A 22,579-nucleotide genomic window follows, 5' to 3' on the forward strand; every position below is an offset into this window, starting at 1 on the left:
AAAAAATTTCTTAGATTCCAAGATTCCTTTGTAAGCCATTTAGACATTTCTATTTATAAAGCTTTTTTTAAGTTTTTTTTTTTTCCCCCAAGAAACTCTTTGCTCCTTGAGAGGGTAAAGCAGTGAGTCTCATTGGTTGACATATTCGATGGGTTGTAGCAACCAGATAAGAGGTGAGAAAGTGCTAGAAGTGGGGAAGGCTGCTCATGGGGAGGCGAAGGTGAACTGAAGGCAGATGTGACACAGAAAAAGAAATTTGCAACCTATAGTGTCAGCTTCTTTCTAAAAGGGATGCAGCCTTTCCCACCGCCTAGCATTTTGGTGGATTTGGGGTGTACCCATCTAGGGATAGGCACTGGGGAGAAGTGAAGGGTCCTGGGTACCTCTGGGAGGGAAGGCGTAGTGATGATCGGGGGAGCGGGAAGGATGGACAGAGCCTTAGCGATGGTAAGAAGCCATGAGAGCTTCCATGTGATGTACGAATCTTTAGCTAGGTGCACCACATTTTAGAATTGTTTGGATTTCTTGTGCAAAACGGAAAAGGAGCTAAGTTCCAGGCTGGTGCTGAACAGAACAGAGATGGGACTCCTGGGCACAGAAGACTGAGACAGTGGGGACCTTGAGATAATGAGCCCCAGGAATTAGTAAACATCATAGGGGGGATTCTGGGTTGTCACGTGGCTGTTGCCTTGGTAATGGGTCTTAACCAATTATTCCTAGTTCTCCAAGATGCAACAAAGACTAGTTAACCTCTTGGTTTTGGAAATCTGGTAGGATTTTTGACATCATCAAAGCTTGGTTTGGTTTGGATACAGAGCTAAAATGTCCTCTCCATGTGGACAAAACCCACATGCAAACACACAAACAATACTCATATGCATGTGCATGCACACACACACACACACATGTACACACATGCACTCACCCTAAATACATTTCTGCTCTTCCAGCAGCACCAATCTATTGTTTCCATTTCAGATAAACAAGTTTGGCCATTTTTCATCTTTCCTTTCATGTCGTCAGATATCACAGATGATATTCTGCTTCCATAAAGAAAAATGACTTTCTGTCGGTTCTGGAGCACTTTTGTTTAGGAAAGTCACCTCCAAGGGGTACAGTTATTTTTATGTGGCCTTTGGGGAAATCACACTTAGGGGGCACCGTCGAAGATGTCCAGGCTCAAGGAGAGATCCTCAAAGGGACTGGGCCGTGGTCCTTCCCAGGTTTGTCCAGTCTGTACCTGCCAGTTGAGTACATCAGTAAGGTTTCTGGATCTATTTTGCAGAGCCCTTGCAGAGAGGGGGATTATTAAAGAGAAACTTCCCGAAGCGGCTGCTGAGGATCCTCTATCTTTCTTCAGGTGTCACCTTCTTTATTACTAAACCTGGATGACCTTGAGAGATGTTGGCTTCCATGAACTTCACCAAACGTCCTGAACTTTTGACAAAAACGTTAAAGATCATCTTGATGAGTGTCAAGCATGAAAGTGCCAATGCTGACAGACTTTGAAAAACAAATCTCATAGCAGAGTTGGTCCAAATGCTTAAACACTGCTGTCTCAACCCTCATGTGATGACAAAAGATATTAAGATATCTAGAGTTAGGGTAGAACCGTAGCTCAACCATTCCAGAAAGACTTTCAAAATTCCACTCTTGAATAAAGATGACTTTATAGCCTCTCAATAACCTACCCTAATTAAAAAAAAATATTAAGATTGTTCCTAATATCTAATTAAAACTCAAAATTTTCAGATTTATAAAATGATATATTCTCCTACCCCACTTTTTTCATAAAGTTCAAGTTCCTTGAAGTGAGGAACGAGTCTCAGATTTTGCTTATATATCACACAGTGCCTAAGACAATGTTGGAAATATTAATGGGTGCTATTTGGTTTATTGTTTAAGTGCATTTCTCCAGTTTAAGTGTATCATTCCAGAAGAAATGATAGGTGACTTTATGTAAAAGTATATTTTATAGAAAGATTGTGGCACATGTAATTGGATCCTGCTGTAGATTTTCATCTTTTATGTAGGTGATCACAGATAAGGAGAAGAGGTGATTTGGCTTTCTTGGTCCTGATGCAAATATGAAAAAAAGTAAATTTTGAAGTGTTTGTTGTTGTTGTTTTAAGCATAACTGTGGTCGGGGTAATACTTTGAGTATATAATAGGACAGAAAGTCACCAGTATTCATTAATGTGGCTGACCCCTGATATAGATTTTTTTTTCATTTAATATTGATAACTATACCCTTTGCATAAAAGATTTAGAGAGGTTAGAGAATTTGCCCAAAGTCACATTGCTTGTAAGAGGAAACTCAGGTTGTGTCTAAAGTTCAGCGTTTGCTACTATATTAGAGAATTATTTGGCAGATGGAATATCCTGATTATTTGAAAGTCATCAACATTTTGGAAAAAAAACCACATAGATGATTCAAGTTGGTTTATCCAGAATTCTAATATTGCAACATGTGTCCTCAAATCTGTATCCTAGACAGGTCATCTGGTGGCACGTGGGAAGAGTCCCGTTGTGGAGACTTTGGGTTTTGGCTTTACCTGGTTCTGGTTATTACCTCAGGGAAGGTAGTTAATCAGCCTCTCTGAGCCTCCATTATGCCTCTGACATAATGGGAGAACATGGACAAAATCCCTGCACACAGAGCCTGGCACACACTTAAACACTCAGCCTGTGTCAGAGTTTTCAAAACATTGACACTGAAGCATCAACAGTTAAAACTTGCTGTAGACATGTGTTCTGTTCCTCTAGAGCTGCAGCTTTGAGGAAATTACAGCTGCTAGCACACTCTCAGGGCACTGAGTGACCTGCCACCTCGATGGAGTAAGGGAGGTTTTGCTAAGAAAGTTACCCACAAAGGAAGTAAAATATAGTTAAGATGAAATGTGACCATCTGTGGAGATAATGTCAACATTGGGAGTATAGCTTCATCAGAGATCTTTTGAATAGAGAATGTGGTGAAAACTAAAATTGACTTTTGTGAATAGTACAGTTTATCAGTTTCAGTTTATCAGTAACCTGGTACCTATATCTTAACTGATAAGGAAAGGGAGAATTTTAAAGAAGGATGTCTATCTCTTTTTAGCATAGAGCTGTTGGAGACACTGGCTTCTAGAGTCACAAACTCTGTTGGTAGGAAGTTGAGGAAGAAAGAACTCAAGCAGGACTGCTGATGGTAAGTGCCTTTGGGATGTTTTTCAAAAATTTTATATCAAAGGGTGTGGAAATTTAAAACAAAAATTTAAGTTAAAAACAATAATTGCTGTTATTTTTTTCAGTTATGAAAAAATAGTATTACCAATGGGAAAACCAAGTTATAGACTGACAAAGTCCCTCAAAGCCCTGTTTGAATAATGTGGAATTTTGGCCTAAGGTGTGGGAGATATCAGAATTTAACAGTCATTCTAACTAGTATATGCTATAGTTTTCACAGATGAGTGAGAAAAGAGGCTGAGACTATCAGGCCAGAGATACTTTCTCTTTATATATATTTTTTTTATTTTTCATTTTTTAAAGCAAAATCTCCTTTAATCATACAAATAGGCACTCCACTGATTTTAAGGGCACAATATTTGAAGGTTGGATGATCCAGTCCAGTGTGCAATAACCTTGGCTTGCAAGGCAAATGAAGAAAAAGAGATGAATGAAGTTAGGCTCACACCTTTTAAAAGCTGTAAACCTAAACGGCCAGTTGCACAATGATGTCCAGTGGTTTGCTGATAAATTTTAACAACAGGCTCTTTTGGACAAAAAAACCTTTACTAGTAGCATTTGCTAATTTTTTTGTAGCGTAAATATTGTGAATATTCCCACCATGTCTGATTTCAAGCTACCAGCTGGACCTCACTGAGTGCTGGGGAGAGGAGTTGAAAAGATTTGCATACAATAGGCTCTCATGAGAAACTGTAAGCCAATCCAAGTCATCTCCAAAGTACTCCTTGGCCTTCTCTTCCACAGGTGTTGGATAATATCTGCTGGACGGTGGGGAAGGAAGGGGCCTTGAGGAATATATATAGAGTGCTCATATTCCAGAACCATTCTTTCTGGAATTCACTAAAATCCAGAAGTAGAATCTAATCTACTCAGATGGTGGAGGAGAGAAAAGGACTTAGGTGATAAGGGGCTGCAGGACAAAAGAGGTGAGAGAGAGAGGTCTGTGGTGTGAGGAAGACAGGTCAGAACTATCAGTGAGAAGGAAATAGAGGGTGGAAAATGAGAGTGGTGGGTATAAGCAAGCTGGCTGGTAAGGACCAGTCTTTTTTGGGGGGTCGGGTGGGGTGAGTAGTGGTGGGTAGTGAGTCAATAAGTGATTTAAGTTCACATTTGTCTTTGGTGCTTGCTGTGAACTTCGGGTTGATGGCTCCATTTTTTTTTTCTCTCTGAAGAAACCTCAGCAAAGTGTGTAGAGTAGGTGATGGCAAAATTGGCTGCCAAAGCCTTACCCACTGAGCGTCGGTTTCTCCTTATAATTTCCTCCAGGAGCAGAGAAACAGGGGCATGTGCTTTCCTCTAGCTGCAGCAATTCTTTAAGTAGTCTCTCAGGCCAAACTATCCATGTGTAATTGCCCCAAAATCTTAATATGAGCATCGTTATATTTATGTTATTCTATGTAGGATATTTGAAACAAAGTCCGGAGCGAGGCAGAGCAGCAATTAATCCATGCTGCTGTACTTATTTGATTCATAACTCTAGGCAACCCACCCAGCTTCTTTAATTCTAATATTCCTTACCTATAAAACCAGCATATTACTACTAATACCAAGTTCAGAGGGTGGTTGAAAGACTAAATGGATGTAAAGTACTCAGCACAATACCTAGCCGACGGCAAACAGTAATGTCAGCCCTCGTAATTGCCACTAATTTTTTCCTTCCTTGCTCTGGGAACTCTTATCTCTGTTGCCTGCAGACTGCATGGCTGCAGATTTGAACTTGTCAGGACCCCTAGCAGGACATCAGGTTGTCCCTTTTCCAGAACACATTGTTTAGAGGACAAGACTGGTCTCAAAGTATTTTTCTAACTGGACACCTCTGTGGAGACGTGGAGCAGCAGTTCAAGCAGATCTGGGGTGTCTTTGGTTTTCAGATACCTGCTTTTTCAGTAGGAGAACCCTTCATCTAGGTCCTTCAAGGTATTTGTTCTATGATTGTAGGGGTCTATGTTTCTCTGCCTACTCCCTGACATTTCTCAGTTTTCTGTGAGTGTAGAGACAAATAAGCGCAAAGAAGAGGCTCTCCTAATTTTTAGGTGACACTGATATCCAAGGGAAAATGTACTCTGATAAGTGGGACATAATGCAGGAGTCTTTGGCAGTGGTGACGCCGAGATTGTGTGTGTACCCATACGTGCACATGTGTGCATGAAGAAGGGTCCTAGTTCAGGGTAGAGGGAAAGGTCTTTCTGGCCTGGAACAAAATTCTTCACATGACTAAGTCAATTTCTCAGAAAAAGAGGAGACAGAGCTAGGCGAGTTGAGTGGATTCTAAACTGGAGCTTTTGCATTTTTTTTTTTAATTTTTGTGGTAAATAAACCCCCTTAACCTGAGATCTACCATCTTAATAAATCTTTTAAATGTACAACTCAGAATTGCTAACTATAGGCACAACTTGTAGAGCAGATCTCAGGAAATTATTCATTTCGCTTAACTGAAACTTTATGTTGATTATCTGCTTGTTTCCCTCCCCACCGCTCAGCTCCTGGAAACCACCATTTTACTCTTCGATTCTATGTATTTGACTATTTTAGATACCTCAGATAAGTGAAATCATGCAATATTTGTCTTTCTGCGACTGACTTATTTCACTTAGCATAAAGTCCTTAAGGTTCAGGCTGAGTAGTGTTCCCCTGTCTGTGTATACTACACCTTCTTCATCTGTTCATTTCTTCCTGGACTTTTAGGCTTTCACATTTTGGCTTTTGTGAACAGTGCTACGATGAACACAGGGGTGCAAATATCTCTTTGAGATCCTAGTTCCAACTCTTTTGGATAAATAGCCAGAAGTAGGATTGCTGGGTCATGTGGTATTTCTACCTTAACTTTTCCAGAAAACTACACACTGTTTTCCACAGCAACCGCGCCATCTTGCATTCCCACTAACAGGGCACAAAGGTTCCAATTTCTCTGCATCCTCATCAACACTTGCTATCTTTTGTTTCTTTGCTAGTAGCCATTCTGACAGAAATAAGGTGATATACCATTGTGAGTTTGATTTGCATTTTCCTGATGATTAGTGATGATGAGCACCTTTTCATGTATCTATTGTCAGTTTGTATATGTCTTCTCTGGAGAAACACTGATTCAAGCTTTTAGCCCATTACTTTTAATTGGGCTATTATTATTATTGCTCTTGAGTTCTAAGTGTTCCTTATATATTTTGGAACTCAATCCCTGATCAGATACATGGTTAGTAAGAATTTTCTCCCATTATATAGATTGCCTTTCACTCTGTTGACTGTTTCCTTTACTATGGTAAAGATTTTTAGTTTGATGTAATTCTACTAATTTTTTTTTTTTTTTTTTGCTTTTCATCTATGCTTTTGGCGTCATGTCCATAAAATCATTGCCAAGATGTGTCATGAAGCTTTTTTCCCTATGTTTTCTTTTAAAATTTTTCTACTGAGGACTAGTTTCAGAGGAGAATGGAGGAATGGGATGATGAAGGGGACATGGGTCAGAGGTGGGGAGGCTCAAGCTTGTCCAGGACAAAATTGTCTTTAACACACCTATAATAACATAGCAATAACAGCAACAGTTCTTATTTACTGAGAGTCTGCTTGTGCCAGACTGTGAACCAAGTGCCTTCCATATGCAATATCCTGTTGTTCTTATGATAATTCTATGAAGTAGAGGTGAAAGTCAGACCTGGCTGACTCAAATCCTATGCATTCAACTGCTACTCCTTGCTAGTGCTGGTGAAAGCTTGGGCTCATGACAGCATGAAATGATTGGGTCGAGTCATTGGCATTGGCTCTGGAGCCATGTGTGGCTGGGCCCCAGGTGAAATGGGACAGTGCCCTGATGGAAAAAAACACAGAACAAAGACAGTGTACACTAGAATGTAACTGAGATTTAGACAAGAGTATATAACTAATTCCCCATCCAAGACCACTACCTTACACATTATGTAAGTGGATGTTAGGTGCCTGTTTGAGCTCATTCTAAGCTGAGAACCAAGACATCTTTCTCTTAGAAGTCTTGTCAAAACTATGAAGGGACTGCATTGAAGCCTCCACCCTCTTGGCCCCTCTGAATCAAACCAAAGCTTCCAGAATGGGGGCTTATTTCTGGAAAAAGAGAATGGGATTATGCTGATGCATTTGAGAGCTGAGGTTCTTGGTTGCTCTCCGCACTCTCTACTCTCTCTGCCCATTCCCAGGACCTATCATCACTTTCTAAAGTCTTTTTCACCCTGGGTACTTCATTGGTCAGAAAATATCAGCCACCCTGTGTGGTAAGCTTGTCTTACTATTTATAGTTGTAAATTCTCTCATCTTTTTTCTCTTCTTGAGCAGGGCTCTGATAAATTCTGGTCTGGAATGTTCAAAATTGCTTTATTGTTATTTCGATATTTTTTGAACATTGTTTCCTGGAAATTTAAGTGCCCCCTCCCCCATTATGTCTCTGTTAGACCACTGCTGACATAAATACCAACTTTTAAAAGAAATGTGTGAAATTACTTGTTAGAGGAATTTCCTAGTACTCTAGCTTCCATGAAAAATGATTAGTCTTTTGAAAATGCGATCTGCATTAAGCTTCATAAAACTAGGACATTCTTAAATCATGGTGACCAAACAATAACCTTAGAGTGGGTTTGACTTCTACTATCACTAAGAAGCATTTGAGCAAATCAGAGGTTTAATTCTTTTTCCTTTTTCTTGTCCTTCAGTATATATGCTCATTGCTACTCGAATTCTCCCCTTTTTGAAATTAGTCAGTGACAGTTTGTGCCTCTGGCCTCTGGGTCAAATCCAGGGCTAATTCACTCACTTCCTATTTCTATTTCCACTTTGAAAATTAAAGTATTCTTAAATCTAACTTTTCTGTAAAACTATATTTGGAGAGGAAATGAATCCTCATGCTTATGCAACAGTAGACCATTCATTCCTTTGTTCATTCAAAAAGTATTTATTGAGGACCTCCCCTGGGGATACATGAATGAACAAAACAGAAAAAATATATGTGATGCATAAGTCAAGTATTAAATATGTTAGAAAGCAATAAAAGCCATGGAAAAACTAGAACAGGGTAAGGGGATCTGGGAGTGTAGGCTTAGTTGAGGATAAATGGAGACCTCATTATGTAGGAGGTGACAGAGTGAGCCAGACAGATGCCACACAGATGGAGGAGGAGAATCCCAGATAGAGGAAACAGCTGGTGCAAATGCTCTGAGACAGGGGCAAGCTTGGGGTCTTCAGGGAAGAGGGAGGAGAAGAGTGTGCACATTATGGAATGAGGGTGGGGGGTATAGAAGGACCTGACTAAGAGGAGTGAGGGGCGGTGGACCACGAGGGCTCTTTTATCCATCACAAAGAATTTGACTTTCACTTAGTAAAAGGGAAGTTTGAGAAGAGGAGCGATTAAAAGGGTCATGCTGATTTCTGCTTTGAAAATAGATGATAGGGGACAAAGGAAAGACCAAAAAGACAAATTGCAATAATCTGAGCAAGAGATGGTGGTGGCCTAGATCGCCAGTGAGAGCCATGACAAGTGGTCACCTGGCTGAGTTCTGAATATATTTGGGAAGAAAGATGGAAAAATTGCTCAACTGTTAACAGAGGCTGCTAACAGCCTCTGGTGAGGTCGAGACTGAGGACTGACATAGATGTCATCGGTGACACCGACAACAGAATAATGCCATTCCAATCTTAACTATTAACAAAATTGAAATAGAAAGAAACAAGTAATGCAATATTTCCAAAGTGGGTTCAGATTCTATAAGATTATTTGCAAAACAATCAAGCAAACAAACAAAACTAGAAAAAGAAACAAGGAAAGAAAGGATTCCAAGTTAAGCACTTATTTTAACTCATACTAAATTCTCAATGCTTCTGCAGTGTTTTACATAGACAGATACAAATTTATCTTTTATAGAAAGATGAATATCTCTCCCCAGGAAAGTTTTACAGTGAAAACAAGAAGTTGCTCTTTTGTACCCTCATGGCCTATCTACGTTTACTTTTGGAGATGTTATCTAGTCTTAGGGGTTTAATTTCATCTGTACACTGACACATTCCAAATGTATATCTCTAGCCCAAATATATCTCCCGAAACTCAGAAGCAAATATCCCACTGATGATGTGACATCTCTAGTTGTATATCTAATAGATATGTCAAGTTGAACATATTACAAACTGGTCTAATCTTACTCCAAAACCTGTTCCACCTCCAGTCTCCCCGTTCAGTAAATAGCAACCTCCTTTGTTCAGTTGCTCAGGCGAAAACTTTGGTGTCATCTTTGACTTCCTTCTTGTTCTCATACACCATTATCTTATCCAACAAGAAGTCTTGTCAGTAATACCTCAAATATATATCCAAAATCCAGGCTTGTCTCACCACTTACACTTCCATACCCTGGTCCAAGTCACCATCTTTCTCATCTGGACAATTGCATAGCATCCAAACTTGTTTTCTTCATCCATTGTCCTCCTTAAAAGTATTTTCAGCACTCACGTCAGGTCATGCCATTTCTTGCCTCGAAACCCTCCAGTGGTTTCCATCTCATGGAATAAAAGCCAAGTGCCCAAGATGACGCATGAGGGTATACATGATTTGGTCACCAGAAATCTCTGACCTGTTCTTACTTCTCCATCATTTCTCCTGCTATCCAAGCCACATGGCTCCCTGCTGCTCCTCAAACGGGGAATGCTTCTGCTTTGAGACCTCCGCATTCCCTCCCTCCTATGTGGGCTGTGCTTTGGCTATGCATCAAATGTCACTTTTCTAGTTGGCCTTTCCGGCCACTCTACATAAATTCTCACTCCTCCAACTCTCCCTGCTTTCCTCCTCTACTTTCTTTCCCTTTCTAAATGTATCACCATCCTAAATCTTGCATAAAATTTTTTTGTATATGTTCTTTATTGTCCTCTTCTCTGCTAGGATGTAAATTCCATATGGGCAGGTATTTTTGTCTTTGTTTTTCTGTTTGATGCATTTCTGTATCCCCAATATTTGAAACGGTAATGGACATCTAGAGGTCTCACTGGATGTCTGGGTTCAGTATTTTGCTCTTACAAGGCCATTTCATGCAGAATTTATATGTGTAACCATACTAGTTGTTAAAATACTGAAATATCTCCTTATTGATGAGGATATAGTCTCTATGTCAGGCCCTCCCAATACCTTCCACTGTCTTCCCCTCGGACCACCTCACAATCCAGAAATCACAGATTTAAGCCCGGATCCCTTGCAGTGGCCAGTGTCCTTGTAGATAGTTGGTGCCTTTGTGGTGTTGCTTTTCTCAAATATTGCAGGTGTCATCTTTGCTGTCACCCAAGAAACTACAAATAAGCCTGGCTGATCACTCTTAATCTCAGATGGAAAAATTGAAATAAATTCAAAGGATAAAGTTATCTAAACATATTTTGGGGAAAAGATTGACCATAGAACTAGTTCCGGACAATTAGTTCTTGATATCATCTTCCAAAAAAAAATCGACAGATTATTTATTATGAGAAGTCTGATATAAAATATCAGCAAAACCCCCTTGGAAATTTCTTGTGTTATCTCATAAATGAATCTGGTCTCTTGACTTCAGTATAGTGCTATTCTTATTACATATGTGGAAGAATATGATTTTATTTTATTTTAATTATTACTGAGAAATGACTAATATTAAATTGAGAACACAGATCTTAACCATTGAATGAGATTTTATCATTATATTCACTCATGTAATCACCATTCCAAACAACATAGAAACATTTCTTTGTCCCAGAAAGCTCCTGGATGAGAGGGGTAGCCTGTGGGTAACCAGAACGAGCCATCCACACAGAAAGAAGAGCAAGCACAGAGGATGAATCAGCCTAGTCCACTCAAGGAATGGCAAGGAGGACACAGGATTAGGGGGAAGAGTTGGGGAGGTGATGGCTGGCCTTGGATTCCGAGAGCCCTCACAGCTGCTGTAAAGGTGTTGGCTTTTCTTTTGAGTGAGGTGGAAAGACATTGGAGGCCTATATGATAAGATTTGGATTTTAACAGGATACCTGGAGCCTCTGTAGTAGGAATTGTCTGAAGAGAAGTGCTGGCAGTAGCAGAGAGAACAATTAGAATCTATTGTTAAAATCCAGGTGAGACATGATGGTGGCTCAGACAAGAGAGGTGGCAATGGGAGTGGAGATAAGTAGTTGTATGTAGGAAATACTTTGAAGGTGAAATCGATAGGATGTCTGACTGCATGTCAGGTACGTGAGGAAGAGAAGAGTCAATCACGTATGGAGAGCTTTGGCTTGAGCAACTGGAAGGGTAGTGTTGCCATCATTGAGATAAGGAAGACTGTGGGAGATGCTACTTTTCTTATGGGTGATGGGGGAAAAGGGGAGATCAGGGTTTTAGCTCTGGAGATATAAGTGTTTGTAATGCTAGTTTGTCTTTGATTACATACCAGTTTGTTCTAGTTTTTGAAGGGGAGAATGGGCAAGGCCAAAAGGAGAATTGAAAGAAGGGGCTAAGCGTTGAGTGCCCCTGGAGTTTGGAGTGTGGCAAAGAAGAATAAAAAAACAAGGGCTTTGCCTAAGGTGACACGTAGATTGGAGCTGGGCCCACAGCCTTATACCGAGACACTGGTCAAGCTACCTAATGCCACACGTGTGATTTGTCCCCATTCATCATCGCAGGCTCTACAAACATTTCATCAAGACAAACAGACAGAAAGTGGCATCTAAAATGCTCTTTGATGAAATGGGGGGAAAAAATGTCCCCTTATTCTTGTGAGAATTATCGAATGAGAACCGGATCCAATAAAATTCATGTAACTCTAACATGACAGAGATTTCCTGGGTTTTGACATGGTTTACAGTAAGACCAGGCTGCAGAAGGCCAGCTCTGGAGCCTAAGACAAATTTGTTTTCATAAGCTATGCCGTCAGCCAAGACAAATGAATAAACCTCACACAAGGTCTTTGAAGTTACAAAACATTTGGATGCCATATTCCAAATACACACAGCTAGCTTTTACTCTGGCAATAGAGGTTTCTTTTGCTTATTTCTTTTTTTAGTTTGTTTTTTAGTTTGGTGGGTTACGATTTTGAAATCTTGCATGTCACTATTTATAACCTAATTCTCAGAAAATTCTTAGAGAATTAGGTTATAAATAGTGACATGCAAGATTTCAAAATCGTAACCCACCAAATCAGAAAAAAAATTATGGCCAAATTAGATTAGATTAATATTAAAAACAAAGAGTAGTTCCAAGAAGTCTCAAAAAGAGGGTATTTGTCAGAGAAACACGCAGACACTAGGAAGTTTCTGATTAACTTGGCAGAAATTCAGGGCTGCTCAAAATCTCTGCTTTATTTATTTATTAAAAGCCCTTGCCTTTCACATTTTGTCTTGGTAAGTTACTTTAAACTATTATATTTTTTTCATTGAATGATGTCATAGTAGTTCGAAGCCAAAATGGTTTAGTTCTTTATAAAGAAGAGCATTAAGGGAAATTAGACTACCTTATTTTATTAAATAACCCATTTGCAGTTATAAGAAGGAAAGTTTCACTGCTCCAATCTCTCCTGATTTTAGTTGATATAAGAAAAAACGCTTTGGCTTTGAGATTCAACAAGTCTGGTTTCAAATCCAGCCACAACTGGGTGAGCTTGGTCAAATTAACCAGTCTCCTCCTTTGCTTTTTATTTTCACCTGCGAAATTTGAAAGATGTTGACGATAAGTACCACACAGTATTGCACTTTGAATGACAGGACTTAACCGTTGAATGGATGACCAAATTGTTTCATAATAATAATTATACTTTATTAAATGCTTCTGTAAGATTTCATGTTAAAATTCTAATTGAAACCTTGTTTAAAACTGAGAAACCAATGTAAATATGGCCTAGTTTAATGAAGAAATGCCTAAATTTAATAAAATGTTGAACAATGTTTTATGATACAAAATATAAGTTTATATTCAAGTCTAAGGTGTTCAAGTTCATATTATTTTCTTTAACAAAATGTTATCTGGAGCTTACAGTGCCCCAGGAACTGTTCCAGGCTCTCCTGCTTCTGATTCTGTGGGCTCAGAGCTGAATCTTATATGATCTTGATAATAAGAACATTGACAATTAAGTCGGGGAATAGCAACAAGCAGAACTAATTCCTCAAGATTACAACAAACATCTCATGGCTCATCTCCCAGGGGTGACAAGACTGTATCTCTTCTGTCAGAGCACATGGCTGACACATCCAAAATCTGATTAAACTCCATGCAGATGCAGAGGTCTGCTCAAGAGCAGTGACAGCCACAGTCGGAGGTAGGGATGGGGGATGATATTGTAGTAAACTCCCAAAACCCACCTGGAATTCTTCTTTTGTGGCACCTCCTCTCTTAACCTTCCTTGCCTGGTGGTTTTATGACTCAAGTGGCATTTTTGAGCCAGCTTGCTTGGGTTCAAATTCTGACTCTACTTCTTAGCAGTGTGTGACTTGACTAAGTTATTTAACCTCTCTGTGCCTCAGTGTCTTTATTTGTAAAATGGGGATAATAATCTCACCTGTCTCATTGGGTGGTTATGAGAATGGAGTTGATATATGTTAGTCACTTGGAGCTATATCTGGCATAGAGAGAGTTCTAGAGAAAGATTAGCTATTATGATTTTGATTATGATCATCATCATTATTATTATGCTGGTCTATAATTAGTCCTTGAATCTTTCTGAGATGTGGCGAGTTTCAAAATTAAGTTGAATTTATTCATAATAAAGTTATACATAGCTATTTACTCATTATAGAGCTATACACAGCTATGCATAACTAAAATCAAATTTTGCAATGACGTGTTTTACATGGAGCCCAAAGAGTCCAGTGTTTTGGTTTTTCTTGTCACTCCCTTGAGGTGGCCTTCTTACACGCAGCCTCCTTCTATTTCTCTGAACTCATTAGAAAAACTTTTTTTTTTTTTTCCATCCAAATGGAGAGTCCAACAGGAACTTAAATCTGAGGAGATAGAATCTGTTTTTAGATGACACTATGTCACATTCTGGACCAGAAACAGAACATCTCCAGGACCTCATTAAGTCCCGCTTAATTATCATTTTTCATGCTGACAGTTTGCTTTTGAAACTCTCTGCACCAAATCTGCCAAGACTGGCTGAGACTGCACAGCTGACATCTGCCAGATGAAGTGTCCAGGAATATCGAGCAGGGTGGTTGCAAGGCCCCAAGATTTCAGGATTAATTAGAACCAAAAGGCTAACAATATCAGGGCAATAAACAAGCAGCTTCCTTTAGTTTGAGAATTGGATGCTAAAATAGGGGAGGTACTTTGATTACTTCCTCTAATAAGATTATTCAGTGTTGCTCCTCCGTTTAAATATTTATGTGTCATGGTCAAGAATTCTTGGTACATGATGTACCGGCATTTTGAACAAGTCATGAATTTTAGCCAAAAATAAAATTTCAGGATGGGTGGAGTGGTGACTTGCAGGATGTCGTGGGGTGTCTCCCATCTTAAATAAAAGAAAGTGCTTGCACCTGAGGAGTCTGCAAGGAAGGAGCCACAGAACTGGAAATTGTTCTTGGAGGTCATTGTGTTCTGTCCTTCAGTTTGGGTAAGCAGCAATTACTTATCTAAATTTTGTAATAAAAATGTTTCCATACTTGTAATAAGAAAAAGCATTAACATTCATGAAATATATTAAGGATTGTTATGTTTCTTGAAATATATTAAGAGTTGTGTTTATTCTTGTATTTGTCTATTTCTATGTTGGTTCCATCCCTCCCATGACTTTTTAAGAAAAAAAAATCTAGTTAAGTGATTCTTTTGCCGACAGAAAAAAGAAAGTTATGTAATTATTTTCCACGGATGTTCAAGCTTTTCTTAGAAAGCCTTTGGTAAATCTTGGGGACAAGCTGAGGCAGGGACAAATTATTGAGAGTTTGTTGTAGTTTCTAGGCAATTATTTGACTAATGGTTTACCCATCGCTTTCCTCTTCCTTAGTTGCTTTTGATGATTATTCGCATGTGTGCCTGACTGTGGCTCACATTTGTGTACATAGCCATCACCCTGTGTGCATGTCTGTGGTTTATATTAGCATTGATAATATTATATTTTTTAGAGTCTGTTGAAATTCATGGTTTTAATTTTTTTCAAAATTATAAACCAGCTTTCTTTCCTCTTAATTTAGCTTCTTTCCATACACTGAAATAGCGTGATCAAGGATTCAGTAGGGATAAATGCAATGATGCATGTCTGAAACCTTGTTATTATAAATATTTATACATAACAAACACCTGTTGATTGATTAATTTACCTGGGTGGTATTAAGCAAGTAAAGTTTGTGGTTGTAAATATTTTGCTTGTGATTTTGTATGCTTTATTTTTCAATAGAGACACTGGCAACTCTTTGCAACGATAAATCTTAAGAAACATCATCAGCTTCCTCAGGGTGACCTTCACTGTCACACGTCACGGGTCCAACTTGAATAATCTCAGCAAACACTTACCAGCACTTGCTCTAGACTGATAAACTGAGAATGAGACTTTGGATTTTGGCAATTTTAAGCTTTCTCAGCCTTTCCACAGCAGCTATGCTTAGTAAGTATTGCTTTTAAACCGTAATTAAAAAAATTTTAAATCAAATAATTTCAAGAACTTTTCCCTTATTTTGAACTGCCTGCTTCCATTTGTTCCAGATGAATGTACCCTGGAAAATTATTTTATGCTCTGCACTCATTCTTCATCACCAATCTATCAGGACAAATTTTTCAAAACAAACATACCATATTTTGTTTTACATATTCAAATATGTCAAAATTCAACATGGTACCTGCACATAGGAGCTATTGTAAGCATTTGTTGATTGACAATGTATTTTTTGTAGATAGGCATTACTTTTTACTGGAGCATTTTGGGGGATTTAGCTTCAAATTCATTTATGCATCTGCAGTACCCTTCAGAATATTTCACAAAAGATCTTAATCATTTACTTATTCTTTCTCAGTTAAAGTATCACAAAGTATAGGCCACTTCTCAATTTTATCCTAGAAAGAAATATCCTAGAACATAAGAATTGTAATCCTTTTATATAGTCATTTCAGAATCTCATATATATATATATATATTTTATTATTAGCAAACAAATGGGGTCTGGAAAATGAGGCTTTAATTGTAAGATGTCCTAGACAAGGAAGCTCTTCATACTCTGTGGACTGGTATTACTCAGAAACCAACAGAAAGATTACTACCAAGAAAGAAAATCGTGTATTCGCCTCAAGGGAACTTCTTAAGCTTCTCCCAGCCAAAGTCACCGATTCTGGAATTTATACCTGCGTTATCAGAAGGTAGTATCTGGGATGCCACCATAATCTTTGGGCTTGCTCTCTTTTCTTTAAGTGTTGGTAGCCAGAGCTGCCCTCACTTTTCTGAAACAGTCGAATTTACAAAGTGATTTAAGTAAAAAAGTACTTCTAGGAACACCATTGTGTTGGAGTTTAGGTGATTATGAACTAACTATTTTGATGTATAACTGCAAGGATTAATTTGTATCCCAGTTAGTAAAGACGTAGCTTTCCTAGTGACCAAGAGCATTGAGACCAATCGCTCAATTTTGGCTGGAAATGAGAACAAACCAGCACAAAAAATGGTAACCAAGCGATGGGCATTAAGGAGGCCTATGGGTGCAAAGGGCAGTTACTTGTGCCTCACACCTGAGAGGTAGGCTAGAGAGGGTTATGTGAGATTATGTGTCTACAAATTACTTACTCTATATACAAACTATTAAACGTTTTGACTTCGTGCCCGTATTTGGTACATACAAAATATCATTTGGTACATATGAAATGAATTTCATTAAAAGACAGGATGTATATAGTTAGGTGTCTACGTTCTGAGGTCAGACAAGTTTCAGTTTTAAATTCATGCTGTGTCACTAGTTAACTGTGCGATGCTGGCAAGTTACTTCGTTGTCTCTCAATTTTCTCTTTAAAATATATATAGTTATATAACCCAGTTCAAAGCATTATTGTGACAATAAAATGAGGTAATATTGCCATTATGGATGGTACATAGCAAACTCTCAATAAATACTAATTTTTGTATTGGGTTCTTGGCATTAGAGCAGATATATAAAGTATATACAGTATATAAAAAAATGGCAAGGGAATCATTTTTAGGGCTGCCGTAAGGTTTGTTTTACTTCAAACATGAAAAAAAAAGTATTTAAAACCTTATATTTTAATGATTTTTTAAAGAAAAGAACCACTATATGTCATTGTTTTAAGAAGAAAAGCAATAATTAGTAAAAGCTAGCTTTGGTTGAAGTTATAATCCTAAATTATTTCTTTAAATTGTTTCATTTATTTTAATAGTCCTACTTTCAATAAGACTGGATATGTGAATGTCACCATATATAAAAAACAACCAGATTGCAATATTTCAGATGACTTCATATATTCAACAACATCTGGGACAGAAAAAAATTCCAGAATATATTGTCCTACTATTAGCCTCTACAATTGGACAGCTCCTGTTGAGTGGTTTAAGGTAAAAAGACAGTTTGGAGAAATAGATGAAAATTACACAATTAAAATAGATGCAAGTACAGTATTACTGAAAGTAAAATGGCATTTTAATTTCAGAATTGTAAAGCTCTTCAAGGATCAAGATACTACACACAAGGGACATATTTGCTGATTGACAATGCAACTAGCAAGGACTCGGGTGATTATACATGCAAATTTATGCACAATGAAAATGGAGTCAATTACATCGTGACAGCAACCAGATCATTCACAGTTCAGGGTAAGCTACTGAATTTAACAAAATAGGATATTTGCCAAAAGATTACCCAGGAGGAATGTCGTTGATTTTCCTGTACTTCATCCTCCTTCCTGATATTTCCTCTTGCTTTATTTAATTTGCATTCTCTACTTATGACGCAAAGAGATTTTCTAAATGCACGATTAAGATTTAAGAAATTTCAAAGGGAGATTACGCTACTAATCCAAAGCCACGTCTGTTCTTTACTTTTTGACTTAAGTTTTAGAAGATAACGTGATCTGGACGCTAACTTAATTAACTTTCTTGAATGGCAATACAACTATTTGGAGAGTGAGATTAACTTTCCTTCTTCCAATTTATCAGAGGCTCTGTAAATAGGAAAAAAAAAATTATTTAACCTCTAACATAACTCACTGGGTTGGACATTGAGTGAGAAGCTTTTTAAAGATACATAGATACTGAGTGGCTTTCAATCCCGGTTTGCAATGCTTTTGACATCATCAGTGACAAGTAGGTCACTTCATTCTAAAATTTTCTTTCTTGAATATACTTTAAATTTTTTAAAAGCCCATTCAAGGGAAAGACTCCACTATCAAGAGAGTCAAATCTACAAAGAATTAGGGTCTCCTTAGCTTAGCTTGAGCTATTGATGTGGATGAAATAACACCTATATGTGAGGCAGATTTCTTAGGGCAAAACAATGGTAGAGAAAAATTTTGTTTTGAGTATTTCAGAGCCCCACTGCTATAGAATAAGCATCACCAGAGCAAATTTTTATTAGTGCCTCTCACTGGTTCACATCAAAACTCACAGGGGTTCTTGATTGTGCTATCCTGAGAACCAAGGGGTGTGGGAATGCAGTGGTGTTCCAGACACTCCTTTTTCAGGGTCTCTAGGCATCAAGGACACAGAGAATTAGAATTTCCTACGAGGATGGGCCACGATGATGGAAAGCTATACACAAGAGAAGTGTGAACTTATGTTTATCATTCTCGTGGGTCTTTTGAACTCTTCTTTCCTGGGGTGTTATGCTCCTTCTGTAGAATTGTGAATTTCTAACAATTGTTCAGTGATGCAATTAATTTAATGGATTGGACTAGTAGTTGTTTAATGAGATTAAAGAAAGTAGAAAATATCAAAGAGCACCATAGATAGTAAAAGAAAGCATTACTTCGATATTTTTTGTTTCATTCGTGTGTGTGTGTATGAGTGTCTGTATTTGTTGCCACTGTCATCGTCAGAAAAATTTTAGAAACATTGCTATGAAATAAGATAGAAATATGAAAATACAAACTTTATATTGATGACCATCCAAATGTTCTTCTAATGTTTATATTCTCTTTTTATTTTTTATTTCAGATGAGAATGGCTTTTCTTCGTTTCCAGTAATTATAGCCCCTCCACAAAATGAAATAAAAGATGTAGAAATCGGTAAGAAAACATAAAGAATGCTGTAAACGTTGCCTGGAAAATCCTTCCCTCTGACCTCTGGTCTGAATTCCCAAGTGAGGGTCAGGCAATTAGCCTGGTGGATCTTGAGCATTAAATGTAATGTCATGGGTGGAAACACTGCCTTGGGTGCCTGCCAACCTCAGAAGTATGTCATCACAGCAATGTGAAGCATTTACATTTGTATTGCACTTTGTAACACATGGAGCTTTCACATGCACCATTGTCACTTCTATCTGGGAGGTAGAAATTGTTCCCACTTTATCCTTGGGGATACTTAGGCTCGAATAGGATCAGTGACATGTCCCAGGTTGTAGATAATCAGCGATGGAAGGATGAGGACACGTCTCTGCCTTTCCTGGTTCCCCACTAGAGGTAGGACAGAATTCAAAGTCCTTAGCATTTAGAACCTCCCCTCATAACCTGGCCTTTCCCTATATCCCGGCCCATCTGCAGCCATTAACCCCACATAGCTTGTGTCCTCACTTCACTGACCACCTACCTCATGGATATTTAGCATCTCCACATTCTTCCCTGCTTTTGCCTATGTTGTTCCTCCCTCTCATCTCTAAACGCTAAGACCGAACGTCACCTCCTCTGTGAAATCTCCTATGTTCCCCTCCTTTCCTGCCAGAGACCGTGATCACAGTCTCCTTTTTATGGAATCCAAGGCCACCATTTGGGTGTGCAGTGTGACAGCCCTGCTCCCTGCAGTGATTTCTTACCCTGTATTCCCATGTCATCTTGTCAATCTTTCTGCTAGAATGTAAGAATACCTTGTGTTCTAATTATTTACTTATACCCTTGTCTCCTTCCAAGAGACACTGAGGTCCTCAGCCCTCTTCAGATACCTAATTCTAGACACAGTAATCAAGGACTTGGAAAGGGCTGGCTGAATGCGTGTCCCAATGCAGGAAGGCAGCTCTTATGCCTACGGTTATGAAAGGAGGGAGTCTCAAATTAAAGGGGTTTGGATGGAGAGGGCTCTTTTTGGACAATTAAATACCAGATTGCTGCCAGGTCAGGTAAAACACTTGCCCTACAAAGACAGCTTAGAGAGTGCTGAAGAGAATTCAGAAGGAGGAGAAATATGTACAGAAGAGCCATTAAAATGAAATTACAATTTATAGTCAAGAGAAATCCTGTGTTATAATGTCAGTTGGTGAAGCTAGGGTCATTGGTCTCTTTAGTTTTCTCTGAGGGTGAGAGGAGAGTAGGGAGTTGAGCTTCACCCTGAATTGTGAGTGAAATGAAGAACATGGGGGTAGGGGAGGAGGCAAAGAGAGGGCATAGAAAGATGTTGCTAAAGATGAGAAAGGGAACTAGAAGTCAATTCATGGCACGTACTAGGTGATCAACGACTTTTTTTGTATTAAATTAAATTAAATACTATTTGCAGAATCTAATTTTATGGGTGAATCTCTTCTATCTAGGAAAAACCGCATACATTACTTGCTCAGCTTGCTTCGGGAAAGGCTCTCAGCTCATGGCTGCTGTCCTGTGGCAGGTTAACAGAAGCAAAGTTGAGAACTTGAGTAATGTAAGAATTCAAGAGGAGCGAGAGCAAAATCAAAGGTATTTTCATACTGAAGTTAAAACATCCCCTTTCCCTCCCACGCCATTGCAACTGCAAAGTGAGCGTTAAAAAGTAACAAGAAAAGGAGAGGAGGTGTCAAATATATGATGATAGAAGGAGATCTGACTTTGGGTGGTGAACACGCAATGCAATATACAGATGACATATTATAGAATTGTACATTCAAAACGTATATAATTTTATTAACCGATGTCACCCTGATAAATTTAATAAAAAAGTAAAATTAAAAAAAGGAAAAGAAAAATGTAACACGTTGCTTTTTTTAGTTCTAGCAATGACCTGACTTGTCAAAGCATCGTTTTAAGAATAGCTGATGTGAGAGAAGAGGATTTGTTGCTGAAGTATGACTGTCTGGCTCTGAATTCACATGGCCTGACAAAGCGCAGAGTAAGACTAAGGAAAAAGCCAAGTAAGGAATGTTCCCAAGACCCTGGTCACCCAAGTTGGCTCTATCAGTCATAAGCTGAAATCATTTTCTTAGAGAACAAGGTGTTGCAGTGTGGTTCCAGGGGATCCATCAAGATAATGGAAGTGGCCTATCTCATAAAATGGGGTTCTCTTCTTGAGAATACTGACCCTGCAGAGTATTTCTCAGAGTATTTCTGTTCAGCTGGTCATCTCCCCATTGCTCTACTTCCTCTTTCTCCCCCTCCCACTTCTCCCGTTGGTTCCCCTTCAACACCCGAATGCTTTCTTGCTCATCTTTCTGCTTCTTCCTTCATTAGCTCTGTCTCGCTGTACGTGAAAGAAAACACACCAACTGCAAACTGTGAACATGTTCTTTGTTACCTTTTTATAACTTTTATAATGTATTTTTTATAACTTTTATAATGTATTTTTTTTCTCATAAAAAAAACACATTTTGTTAGTGAGGCTGGCAAAGTGGATGAAAAGGGGATGTGTTTAATTACTGCCCATTCCACTATGAAAATCTTATCCCTACGTGTTGCTTACATTACCATTTTAGGACTGTCCTCTGGTTACCTCTGGATTAGAATTGTTTTCGTGTTCTATGTACTTGGTGATTTTGTTACTTCTAATTTATTTGTATTTGTTCCCTTTCACCTGCTTTTCTTCAAATCGACCTGGTTATACTTTGTTTCAATGACTGTGTAAATGAAACAAAAATTGTCGCCACTGTTGTCGAATTGTCACAATGAATTCTTTCATGTTTAATCATAGAATAAAAGAAATTACAGCATTGTATTGAATTTTAAAAACAAAAACTTAAAAGGCTTATATCCCCACATTATTAGATATAATTAAAATAAATATTTGGTACTCATTACAATAAGATTACACATGTATTCATTGTGTCCTGCATACCAAGACCTAATTATTTTCTATTTAATTTCTCATTAAAAAATCAGTACTCCAAGAGGAAGAGACTGTTACTATCATCCAGTTTTATAGATGAGGAAATTAAGACAAAGGGAGATTGAATAACTTGCAGAGCACTAGAGTTACAGAACCAGGATTCAAGCACAGGCAGTGTTTTCCTATCATAAGCACTCATAGAAAGAGTTTAGAGTTTGGTCATCATGTAAAAGAATTACTTATGCACTTATAAAGCCATTCATTAACACTTAGG

The 22,579-nt window shown here is 38.3% G+C and overlaps 1 protein-coding gene across 1 annotated transcript; it reads left to right on the plus strand.

The window, feature by feature from the left end:
* Positions 1–3,149: 3,149 nt before the first annotated feature.
* On the plus strand, positions 3,150–21,561 carry IL1RL1 (interleukin 1 receptor like 1). The gene is made up of 8 exons (XM_023536610.1): positions 3,150–3,190; positions 15,552–15,767; positions 16,297–16,504; positions 17,531–17,705; positions 17,801–17,963; positions 19,302–19,373; positions 20,825–20,966; positions 21,255–21,561. The coding sequence occupies exons 2-8, from the start codon at positions 15,698–15,700 to the stop codon at positions 21,448–21,450; spliced, it is 1,026 nt and encodes a 341-aa protein (XP_023392378.1). The 5' UTR covers positions 3,150–3,190; positions 15,552–15,697; the 3' UTR covers positions 21,451–21,561.
* The last annotated feature ends 1,018 nt before the right edge of the window (positions 21,562–22,579 follow it).

Source organism: Pteropus vampyrus, unplaced genomic scaffold, assembly GCF_000151845.1.
Source record: "Pteropus vampyrus isolate Shadow unplaced genomic scaffold, Pvam_2.0 Scaffold160, whole genome shotgun sequence".
In the NCBI taxonomy this organism is placed as follows: Eukaryota; Metazoa; Chordata; class Mammalia; order Chiroptera; family Pteropodidae; genus Pteropus; species Pteropus vampyrus.